We start from the raw sequence: 12,500 nt of genomic DNA, 5'->3' as shown, positions 1-12,500 counted from the left end.
TCTCATCTTCCTCCTTCTTCTGATTATCTTCCTCCTCTTCCTCCTCCTCATGCTCCTCCTCCTACATCTCTTCTTTCCTGTTCTCCTTTTATTACTCCTCCTTCTTCATTTTTTCCTCTTTTTTTTACACTATAACTCCTCTTTATTTTTCCCTTCCCCACACCCTCTTTATCCTCTTTTCAGTTTCCATGCTCTTCCTTTTCCTCCTTTTCTACCTCCTGCCCCTCCTCCTTAATTATCTTCCTTTTTCTTTTCTCCTCTATTTCTTCCTTCACCGTCTCCCTTTCCTAGTTGAATTCTTCTTATTCTCGTCCTCCTCTCATTTCTCCAACTTCTCCACACACGTTTAGTATCTCCTCTTCGTTCTCCCACGCCCTCTCTTCCCCTTGCCTCTTCCGATTCCTGATGGACACTTCCTCCATATTTTCCGTAAAGGATCTACCTTTTTTCCCTCCTTTATTAGTTTCTTTTGAACATGACTACACAATCCAACCGACTGCAACCCGATCCATATGTAAAGGTAAAACCAATTTTCCACTTCTCTTACCCCCCCCCCCAACTCCCTTGTACTTCCCTCCCTACCGTCCACGTCCCACCCAACACCAGTCTCCCGTTACCCTTGCGCTGTTGCTCGTGCTCCCTAAAACTGATTCCCTGCCGAACACCCCTCCCCGCCCCCACCTCTTAAAGAACTCAGTTAATCCGAGCCCGTTGTCCCACCAGGCCCACAAGTCGAAGCAGCGGCGGAGGCAACGGAGGAAACAACGGAGGTCTGACCGTGGGTATTGCCGACGACCAGGCCAAGGACTTCGACTTCGAGAAGACAGAGATGAAATACGACTCGACGGGAATGTTCCATTGGTGCCCGGCGCGCTCCCTCGAGGATTGTATCTTGGTGAGTGACGGTGTATCCATCTACTGGAGATGGCCCCTGTGAAGTGGTATAGATGTATGTGTGTGTGTCTGTGTGTGTATGTGTATGTGATTCACCTTGGTCTTTGGATCACGTGATGGACTCGTGATCGAGAACTATTTCCCCGGAAGAGAGCTCAGAGCTCGTATGACCGATCTATGGGTAATGCTGTGACCTTACACGCACACACACCCTCAACTCCCCGCCCACGAGAGTTGGAGTAACGACTCGAAGCGCAGCGATACTGAAATTATTTCAGCCCTGGGCAGGATTCGATGTGTGTGTATTTACCTAGTTGTACCTAGTTGTATATTACGGGAAGGGGAGCTATGCTCGTGGGGTCCCGTCTTCATTTCTCATTTTATCTAAACAATTTTTAAATTCATGTATTGTTTTTGCACACACCACTTTCTCATCTAACTTGTTCCAACTGTGTGTGTGTGTGTGTGTGCGTGTGTGTGTGTGTGTGCATGAGTGTCCGTCTCTCTGCCTCTGTCTGTCTGCCTGTACGTTTGTGGTTGATAGTAACACGTCATGCTTCCATAATATCCATTTACTTTAGCATGATTTACTTTTCTCCGTGCACTGATATTCTGCTGTAGCCACAGCCTTGTGGATGATCAATTTCTTGTGGCCATTGCAGGACCGTAACCAAGCCGCAATGACGGTGCTCAACGGCCATGTGGTGGTGTGCCTGTTTGCTGACCCTGACTCGCCCCTCATCGGCCTAAGAAACCTGGTAATGCCGCTACGTGCCTCCAACTTCCACTACCACGAACTCAAACACGTCGTCATCGTGGGCTCCGTCGATTACATCAGGAGAGAATGGAAGATGCTACAAAATCTTCCGAAGATCTCCGTTTTAAATGTGAGTTGAACACAGGGGAGTTTTTTTTTCGATCTCATTTTAGATTACATTCTCCATCACAAATAATCTGGCAGATTCAGGGAATCAAGAGTGACAGTATTACCCTTGGCCATTCGGGGGTTTCTCTAATCATTTGTGGTTAAATAATCTTCAATAGAAAATTATTAATCGAGATAACTCAGTCAAGGGAAAGGTTTACATATCTAAGATAATAATTAACCCTTATAGCACTTTGTTCCCATGTCACATCCTCCCACACAACGCCCCCTTTTAACTGCTTTCCTGTTCTTATCCGCAGGGGTCACCGCTAAGTCGAGCAGACCTTCGGGCGGTGAACGTCAACCTCTGCGACATGTGTGTCATCTTAAGCGCCAAAGTGCCGAGCAACGATGACCCAACCTTAGCCGACAAAGAGGCTATCCTAGCGTCGCTTAACATCAAGGCAATGACCTTTGATGATACTATAGGAGTCCTAAACCAGAGTGAGTTTCATTAGTTGTATTTTCTGTCTTTGTATGAATAAATGACCTGATACATGTATATCACTTTTGAGCCCTTTGACACGATGGCTTCCCTCACATATTTCGATCCAACGCTATGTGATTTTATTCAGGTGAGAGACAGAGACACAATAGATTGACGTCCCAATTCCCCTAGGCCTTATCTTGTTTCGAGTTTGTCCCTCTGTTGACTAAAACCGACCATCAAAATTCGGCCAGAGGAAGTATTAAAAGCACGCCATTGGGCCAGGGAGGTTAAGAGTGACTTAAATAATGGGTTTCAGTTGGACCCTTTTAACAGTGTGACTCCCTGCATATTTGTACTGTTACTATGGCCCCTGCCTGAACAAAATTGGTCACTATATGGTGAGACCACACTCAGGCCAGGATCCACGATCGTTTAAAGACTACCTTATGGTAGGAAACATTTTGTTATCTCTCACTCCCTCTTCTTCCTATCGAAAGTGCCTGACTCTCTGCCTTGCCCCCAGACCCCAGCAACACGGGGGACACGCTCAGTCCGCTCGGGTCTCCCATCGTGCTTCAACGCCGAGGGTCCGTGTATGGCGCCAACGTCCCGATGATCACGGAGCTCATCAACGACTCCAACGTGCAGTTCCTCGACCAGGACGATGACGACGACCCGGACACCGAATTGTACCTGACCCAGCCCTTCGCCTGCGGAACCGCCTTCGCCGTTTCCGTCTTGGATTCGCTCATGTCCACTGTAAGGACCCCGACCTCGGCAGCTTCTTAATTTGCAGCAAGTTACTCTTGCAGTATACATTGTTATTGTGATTATCATCTTATCTGTAAAGCTTTGTACAATTCATTAGTAACATTACAGATCAACCACATCATTTGACATTGTCAAATAGAATAGTTTTTGTTAAGAAATGCATTGCCCAAAATCTGTTAAAAAGGCAGCACTCCACATTGCTTCTTATTTTCCAGACGTACTTCAACCAGAACGCGTTGACACTCATCCGGTCCCTCATCACTGGAGGAGCCACCCCAGAGCTTGAACTTATACTCGCAGAAGGAGCTGGACTTCGAGGTGGTTACAGGTAGGTGGAGGGGAAGACAAAGTGTTAGACTAAGTGGGATGGGTTGGTGGATAAGTAGGCAGGTCTGGATAGGACTTCAGGAGTTCAAATGAGAACATTGGTGGAAAGGGTAAAAGGCAAATGAATATGAGGGGATAGAAATTGCCTAAGCTCCTGATAGCGCAGGTCTTTTGATACTGACCCTCAATTCAAAGGCAAAATAATGACAAATGGGAAGGGCTAACAAGGTGATAGTTAACCCCCGTACCCTCCAATATTATTGATGTGAAAGGATTTCAGGGGACATTTTCATGAAAAGGCTCAGAGAATGTCTTAGTAAAAGCATGGGAATGTAGACAAATCAGGATAACAAACACCAAAATAGTTGGGAGATATTCTAAGAAGCATGAGGAAGACACGAGGAACTAGTGCTTCCATGTTTGGGGACAATATCATGCCAAAGAGGTGGAATCCTAGATATGGTAGAGGAGAGATTTTAGGAGGGCAGCAGAGGAAATGAGGAGAGGAAATGAGGAATAATAGAAGTTAAAAGTGATCAACATTCTTCTTTGAATGAGAATTATTCTCTAGTCATAAAAGAACACTACAATGCTCCAATACATTGGGATGGCACTATTAGTGAAGTATTGACTGCACAAAACACATGCAGCCAATACCCCATATTGGCATATGTGGAAAAAACAATGGAGATGTAAATGGAAAGAAAACTGGTGAAGGGAGATGAAATTAGTAAATAAAGTGCTAGATTAGGAAGCGCTGGAGGGAATGCGGTGAAGGAATATGAGAAGAAAAAGATAAACATGTTTATCTACAAAGAGGAGTTAGACTGGGAGGAACATGGTTGATGTGGGTGGGCAAATACACATATTTAGTAGAAATAAGAGAGAGTGGAGAAAATCAGTGTATTTTTCATACTCATGTTATTCAATCTCTCAATATATTCCTGATATTTATCTACTTCTCATCTCTTAAGCTTGTATACATGAAATACTTAACAGTTATTATTCTTTACTTCTCTAAATACTCTTTAGTTAGAAGATCTACTTCCAGCCTCTTCTGCATCGAATCTGCATAATGGAACACCACATCTGAATACATATTTCTTTATTTTTGTTTTTTAGACTTACCAGTATTTATACTTAACAAAGTAATCAGTATCAGTTTTGATATAGCCCTAGTATATCATTATACCTAACCAGTTGAAATATTCATCTTATAGTTTCCAAACAAATTTCAAGGTAAAAGGTTGTTTAACCTCTGGTTTAAATCAGACATATTTTTTGAGTAACCAGACATAGCTTATCTACCCAGAAGATGAACACTAACCAAGCAGCCACAAGCAAACATCCAAGGCTGATTGCCTTTTCACCCTAATGTCAGTGATGTGCCTCTTACCTCCACAGCACCCCGGAGACACTAGCCAACCGCGACCGCTGCCGAGTGGGACAAATTTCTTTATACGATGGACCCTTGGCTCAGTTCGGTGAAGCGGGAAAATACGGTGACCTCTTCGTCGCCGCCCTCAGGAATTACGGGATGTTGTGCATTGGACTATACAGGTACGTTTGCTAAGGCGTTTGCATCTTTTAGATGTCTTTCAGTTATCTTTATCCTTAAGTTCTTCTTCTCGAAATTTCGTTGAGGGTCTTCTTTCGAATTTGGGCTTCTGGGTAGGAGGATAGGACCTCAGTTAAGGAAGAAGGCAGTTGGGGCTAGAGAGGACCCTTGTGCTCGAGGGTGACGAGGGGCAGGCAGAAAGTTGTGATGGTCGGTCGGTCGGTAATTAACGGTAAGTGTCCCTTCAGGCTGCAGCTGAGGCAAGAAGGGAACAAACTAGGGCTCATGTTTAGTCAAAGGAAGGGCTTAAAATTTACCCCTCTCACATACCTTGATTAATTCAACTCTGTCATCAGTCACACATTGAGAGTTTGCTCTTCTCCCCCATATATTTTTTTCTTTATTTTCAGTCCAGAATAATTTGTCTCATGGTTCGTTTTAATGTTAATAGTAACAATGGCGTTTTTAGGCAAATATCATTGTGTATGTTTATGGTGAAATCTCCTCAAGAACTTGGGTAGTTATAGATAGGCAAATTAAAGAGGACAAAAAATTGAGTAGAGGAAGATGTGTGAGAGCAAAAACTAATCAAGAAAACACAAGTGTAACAACTGAAAGGAGAAAAGTGAGAACAGGGACAAGAGTTTGAGGTTTGGATGAGGGAACAGTTGCAAGAACTAGAAGTAGGGAATAAGAAACAAAAACAAAAAGTTGCAGAACAACAGGGAACAGAAATGATAGGTAAAGGTAAAGAAAAATGTAGTGTAAAGCAAAAAACATAGAGGTACTGGCAGGAAAGGAAAACCATATGATCAAGCAAGAAAATACATTCATTGAAGCTTAGCAGTCACATCAAGAAGCTAGACCTGGCACCATGAGGAAAAGTTTATGTGATCTAAAGATGGCAGACCCCAGAATTACACTTAGAGAAAAATCATTTGTAGAATAGGACTGATAAAGCTAGATTAGAATAAAGACAAAGAATTGGAAGGAAGAGGCTGAAATTCTAGAAGGGGAGAAGAGCTCCATTCAGTCATTTTGAGGGATTGTAGTAAGAGGTAGCAAATGATTTGTTAATAACCCCATGAATGCTACTGCAGACTATTTTTGCCCTTGGTTATATCAAGCGATTTTATTCGACTGAGAGAGGGAGACTCCTCTCTGAATGAGCAGGTTCAGTAAGTGATAGTATCTTGAGAAACCGGAAAAAACTGCAAAGTTAATTATTCGTCAGGGTAGTGAAAATACATTCATATCTGTGAGAAAAAAATACCGAAATGGCATGAAATATCCATGAAAAATTGTGTAATGAAAATAGGGGATGATAGATAAGAGCAGCTTGATATGTAAGGGCTGAGAAAGCAGGCACTAATATCAGAAACAAAGATAGGAAAAATAGTTGAAAAGAGATAAAAAAAAATTAGTAGGAAGGGAAGAGATTTACATCAGTGAAGGCATATTCCTGAAAAAGGAGAAAGAGTCTGATGAGAAACAGAGCAAATGGCAAACCAGAGGAGAAGGAAAGTCAGGGGAAGTTTTTTCTTTTCCAGTGGAAGAGACTAGTGGTGAGATGAAGTGGGGCAGAGGTGAGACATAGGGTAGGTTGTCTGATACCTTGAATGAAGTCTGGCATGGAAACACATTTGAGGAGGTCCAGGAGTCTGTAGTTACAAGGCATGGTATTAGAGCAGGGGAGGGAGTGGTACTAGTATAAAACTGTGGTATGCAATAAAGGATGAAAATGGAGGAGAGAGCAAGTTGATGGAGGTGAAGAAGGAGGAGGAGTTGGAAAAGGAGAAAGAGGAGGGAAGGTTGAGAATAAAAGGGTTGAAGCTCGAAAGATGTGGGATAGTGTCAATGGCAGGAGGCTGGAGAGGAGAGCTGCAAAAGCTAGATCTCAGAGATGGGAGTGTGAAGGAAAAGAGGAGGGATGGGCAAATGCAAAAGGGTAAGGATAAGCCGACTAACCATTAATGACAAGGGTCTTCTCTACATCACCGTCATTGCTTGTGTGTTGTTAACCCCCAAACAAGAATTGCGTGCTGAGCTGTGGTTAGTTTGTTTGTTTGTTTGCTTCGTATATTTTCTTTCTTGTGTCTAACCAATGCTGCTAATCTTTGGTTTGGTGGTGGCAGTGGTAGTTATGCTTGCCATGCTGCTGCTGCTACTACTACTACTACCGCTGCTACTGCTGCTACTACTGCTGCTACTAACGATGAGGATGATAATGTTGATGATGTTGATGGTGATGACAATGATGATGGTGATGGCAATGATTATGATGGTGATGACACTGTTGTGAGCATGGCTGTATCGTAATGAATGCTGTGTAGGCTGTGGTAGTGGATGTACCCTTCATGCTCCTAGTTGCGAGGTCCCATCCCATCCTATCTCCCTAAGCACTTCAATCTCTCCTCTCTATCTTCTCTTTGGGACCTTGTGACTGATCGTTCAGCCTCCTCTTCACTTGATCTTTCCCCCTCATTTCTCTCTCTCTCTCTCTCTCTCTCTCTCTCTCTCTCTCTCTCTCTGTGTCCCTCTTTCTGACTCTCTCTTTTGGACTCTCTCTCTCTATCTCTATCTGATTCTCTCTCTCTCTTTCTGACTCTCTCTCTCTCTCTCTCTCTCTCTCTCTCTCTCTCTCTCTCTCTCTCTCTCTCTCTCTCTCTCTCTCTCTCTCTATGACTCTCTCAATATCTCTCTCTCTCTTTCTCTTTCTCATTTTCTCTCACTTTCTCTCTCTCCTTTCTTTTTCTCTCTTTTTCTATCTCTCTCTCTATCTCCCTATATCCTACACACTCATGCACGTGTACACACATAGCTTGACGGCGCAGTGGCAGAGTTCACTGCGAACTGCTACTCCAGCAGTCCGAGTTCAAATCCTGCCCAGGGTTGAGATAATTTCAGTATCACTGCGCTCCCAGCCATTACTCTAACTCTCGTGGGCAGGGAATTGGGTGTATGTGTGTCTGTAAAGCCACAGCATTACCCATAGATTGGTCATATATGAGCTATGAGCTCTCATATGGGATGGTAATAGCTGTCAGTCACAAGTCCAACACGTGATCCAAGACCATGATGAATCACACACGCACACACACACACACACACACACACACACACACACACACACACACACAAATACACAAAAAAGTCTATTGACAATTTATTCAAAGGGAAGCAAAACAGTTACAAAAGTAAAGGATGAAAGGCATTTAAGAGTAATGGTCATGGATGATTTGTCAGCCAACAAATTCATCAGCAGGGCTGCTGGTGAGACAAACAAACTACTGACAGAGTTATGGACTGAGACATGATGAAAAAACTAACATCTGAAGGTGTTGCTGTTTCCCTTGAATAAGATGATGATTAAGTATGTAAGGTCATACCATTACCATAAATTGGACAATACAAGACCTGAGCTCTCATCAAGAAGGGTAATAGCTGTTGATCATCGGTCCAGCTCATGATACAAGATCATGATGAATCACACATGTGTGCACGCATATTCATACCATATCTCTGTTTATAGCCTTTTCTCTCTCTCTCTCTCTATCTACCCAATTATCTATCTATCTATCTTTCTCTCCATCTCCCTCTAACCACCGCCTCGATGTGGTTGATACGAACCGATGTATTATGAGCAGACCTGCCTGCTCCTCTTGCCCGCCCTCCGTCAGCACCCGCAGAGGGCCTCCTTCCTTCATTTGCTCTTTCTTTTTCGTAGACACAAATATTTATATATTAATATCTATTCTAATATTAGAGTTTGATTTATCTTCCCTATTGTTCTCGTTCTCTGGATAAACCTTTGACATCAGTGGGAGCCTCTCAGTCATTCATGTGATAAATTTGTTTCCTTAGTGTTTAATATTTTTTATTATGAACCCTTTTGCGGTCAACATGCAAGTTCTCTATCAACCTTCATCAGTGGTGTGTGTCTTTGTCACTGCATGTGTGTGTGTGTGTGTGTGTGTGTCTGTGTGTGTGTGTGTGTGAGAGAGAGAGAGAGAGAAGGAGAGAGAGAGAGAGAAAGTGTGTGTGTGATTCACCATTTTCTTGAATCATGTGCTGGACTTAATCGACAGCTGTTACTTTCTTGGATGAGAATTCAGAGCTCATATTGTCAAATCTATGGAAAATGATGTGACCTTACACACATCACACACTCATCCCATCTGTCAAGAAAAACAGTAATGAGTTGCTGTGTTGTGATACTTTTCAAGCCATGAGCAATCCTTGATCCCAGGCCTACTGCGTGACAGCCCATGATGCTAATCTCTTCACAAGCAAGTCATGTGTGTGTGTGTGTGTATGTGCATGTGGTTTTGTATGTACATATGGGTGTATGTATATATATATATATTGAATAAACTAAATAATGACAAATGATATTGAAAATGGAGGAAGTAGATGAGGATTAAATGGAAGAATTTTAATGCTTCTAAGTTTCAATCTGCAGGCTGCAGGCTTTGTGATCAAGACCCTGCAGGTCAAATTATAGAAGCATTAAAATTCTCTCATTTAATCCTTATCTACTTCCTCCGCCTTCAATATCATATATGTTTATATATTATTTATATATATATATATATATATATATATATATATATATATATAATATATAAATATATATATGTATTATATACAGATATATATACATGATATATATATATGTGTGTTTGTGTGTATGTCTGTGTGTGTGTGTATGTGTGCATTCACCTTGGTCTTTGGATCACGTGTTGGACTCGTGATTGACAGCTATTTCCCTCCTGGAAGAGAGCTCAGATCTCGTATGACCGATCAATGGGTAATGCTATGACCTTTCACACACACACACCCCCAACTCCCCGCCCACGAGAGTCAGAGTAACGACCCAAAGCACAGCGATACCGAAATAATTTCGGCCCTGGGCAGGATTCGAACCAGGTACTGTGAACACCACCGTACTTCCCAGTCCAGCGCTCTACCAAACGCCACCATGTGATTGCGTATGTGTGTGTGCAATTGTGTGTGTGTGTTGAAATGTGTGTTCTGTATCTGCGTGGTTACTAACATGTGTACATACAAATATGTCCATCCACTGTTCATATAATTTTGAACTAACCAATATTAACACGCGGTCGTGTGTGTGAGGTATGTACAGTACAACTGTCTTTTGGGATGTTATTGGTTTGCCAGTGTGTTTGCTGAAGAATGACAACGTTCCTACGCTTTTTAGTTTTACGTCATGATTGGGGCTATATTTCAATCTTTGTTAGTTGACATGAATTAGAGTTCTCTCTTTTCAAAACTTTGATTGGTTAGTATTTCTTTTGACTTATGATTTCAATGGTGTAGTGAACATGCCATTTTGTTACCATGTTTATGCTGTTGGTGTTGTTGATGTTGTTGCTGATGCTATATGCTCTTTTTTGGGTAGGGTGCTATTAGTAACCATGCTATATATCATACTGATATACTGAATGATTGTATTTTTTTCTATTTTTACACTAGGGTGGAATTTACGTGAAATATTAGTTTTTTGATTGTTGTACTTGAACCTGCATGACATCTTAGATTATGATAATGATCAGACTAATCATTAAATGTTTGTTACTGATGCCATAGCGAAGGGCGTTGATTACAGCAAAGTAATTGCGCCAGTTGCTTCGACAGGTTCCGCGACACCTCCTCTTCTTGCGACGCGTCATCTAAGCGTTACGTCATCACCAATCCTCCCGACGACTTCAGCCTCCTTCCGACGGACCAGGTCTTCGTGCTGATGCAGTTCGACCCTGGCCTCGAGTACAAGCCCAATCGTGGTGACCTGGCGAAAGACGATAACTCTTGACTGCTCTTGTGTAGCGCCCTTACTGACGGACCCTATTCCTACATATAATTAAAGAATAACACACACATATGAGGAAAGCGCGAGTTTTTTTGTTTAGTCTATTTCAGAACATCTACAAAAAAGAGAAGTAAATTAGTCACCATTCAAATGATAAATTTAGACAAAATTTGATATTTTTTCTAACATCTACCACAAATCCACCCACAATCAGCACTACCACCACAACCACCACTACCACAGTCTCCATAACCTCCAGATCCATAACCAACACCACAACACGCAACTCTGAGACTTCTCCTTACAAAATTAAACTTGTATGAATTAGCTCCCTCATCCCTCACACCTTTGCTTCCTACTGTCCACCTTCTCACTTTCACTGCCATTCCCTTTCCACTTCCTTCCCTCTCTCTTCACATCCATCCCAATCCTCTCTCTCCTTGTACTTCCATTCCTCTCTCCTTCCCATCCTTCTTTATCCTGACCACCTTTCCCCTTTCCTCTTCTCCCATCCTATTATTTCCTTGCCCCATCTGCCTTCCCCTTCTGCCCAGTGTTCTCCTTTTCTCTTCCATTTCCTTCACTCTACCATTTTATCCCCTCCTTTTCCTCCTCTCTTCTCCCTTCCCCTTTCTTTTCCTCACCTCGCCTCCCTTCCCTTCCCCTCCCCTTTCCTCCTCTCCTTTCCAGTTCCCCCTTCTCCCCCCACTGTATCTTTTGTGCCTGTAATCTCTGATTTCTGTATACTGCTGTCCTTCAACTGTGTCTTTTTCTTAAGGTCTGGCTTTTCTTTTACTTGCCCTCCCTAAAAAGAAAATATGCTTACATTCACAACCAGAAAGTATGTTCCCAATTACAGTTTGCCACCCCCCACCATCAGCCCTAAATCTCCTTACAAAGATTTGTTTCACTCTTCCCATCCATGGCCGTATCCCATCCCCATATCTGCCAGATCTCCTAGTTTTACCCATATATCCTATTTCTCCCAGTAAGTCTTCAACATCTGCCCCTCCAAGTGTATAATTCCTTGGACCACCCCTTTTACATGTCCTTCCTTCTCCCTTACCTGCATTCATTCCACTTTCATGTGTTTCTGATTTTTTCTCTGCAATGCTTCCAGGTATAGTTTGCATAAGACTGAATTTAAAGGTTATCTTACTTCAGTCATCAGATAAAATAAAGCCAGGTGATCTGATTGTGTTTCATGATGTTTTATCAATCTGAAATTTAACATGAAATAGCTTACTTCTTTGGTAGACGAAGCACTTCATTTCTCAATAAGAATTACAAGCATGAGCTAATGTTACCAGACATATAGTGCAGGGCTGTGAAACATGTTCTTTATGAATATACTGTATGTATTACAAATTGATATGTACATATTCTAATGTGTATATTGTATATGCACATACAAATATGTATACATACAGTAAATATATACTGCGATAGAGTATTCATGTGTACATATACACAAACACAAATATGCATACATACATACACAAACAAACATGGATACATACATATGCATACACACAAACATGCACACATGGGACAATAGAAATACAAGGGGACACAAGAAGAAACTTAAGAAGGACAGTTACAGAAGAGATCTGAAAAGAATAGCTTTCCACATAAAGTGATAGATACATGGAGTAAATTGAAAGAGAAAACAGTGAGTGCTAAAATTATACACGACTTTAAGAGGGAACTGGATGCGGAAAGATACAACTGCGGGTCCCTACGAGCATAGCTCTTCTCCCGCAAA

The 12,500-nt window shown here is 42.1% G+C and overlaps 1 protein-coding gene across 3 annotated transcripts in view; it reads left to right on the top strand.

The window, feature by feature from the left end:
• slo (calcium-activated potassium channel slo) overlaps window positions 1-12,500 on the top strand; it is a 1,028,496-nt gene that overhangs the window by 978,184 nt on the left and 37,812 nt on the right. Inside the window, exons 21-27 of one of the 3 annotated variants that reach the window (XM_076198560.1) lie at window positions 724-895; window positions 1,557-1,781; window positions 2,080-2,263; window positions 2,773-3,008; window positions 3,236-3,348; window positions 4,752-4,907; window positions 10,564-12,500. The exon at window positions 10,564-12,500 is cut by the window's right edge and continues 1,955 nt beyond it. In XM_076198560.1, the coding sequence (XP_076054675.1) occupies window positions 724-895; window positions 1,557-1,781; window positions 2,080-2,263; window positions 2,773-3,008; window positions 3,236-3,348; window positions 4,752-4,907; window positions 10,564-10,738 (1,261 nt within the window). In that variant the 3' untranslated portion in view covers window positions 10,739-12,500. Of the gene's footprint in view, window positions 1-723; window positions 896-1,556; window positions 1,782-2,079; window positions 2,264-2,772; window positions 3,009-3,235; window positions 3,349-4,751; window positions 4,908-10,551 lie in introns of all 3 variants that reach the window. The other 2 variants (XM_076198559.1, XM_076198561.1) reach the window with 2 other exon arrangements.

Source organism: Oratosquilla oratoria, chromosome 15 (assembly GCF_046742065.1).
Source record: "Oratosquilla oratoria isolate Oo_2021 chromosome 15, ASM4674206v1, whole genome shotgun sequence".
In the NCBI taxonomy this organism is placed as follows: domain Eukaryota; kingdom Metazoa; phylum Arthropoda; class Malacostraca; order Stomatopoda; family Squillidae; genus Oratosquilla; species Oratosquilla oratoria.
The sequence above is the reverse complement of the archived record's forward strand: the minus strand, read 5'-3'. Positions and strand labels throughout refer to the sequence as shown.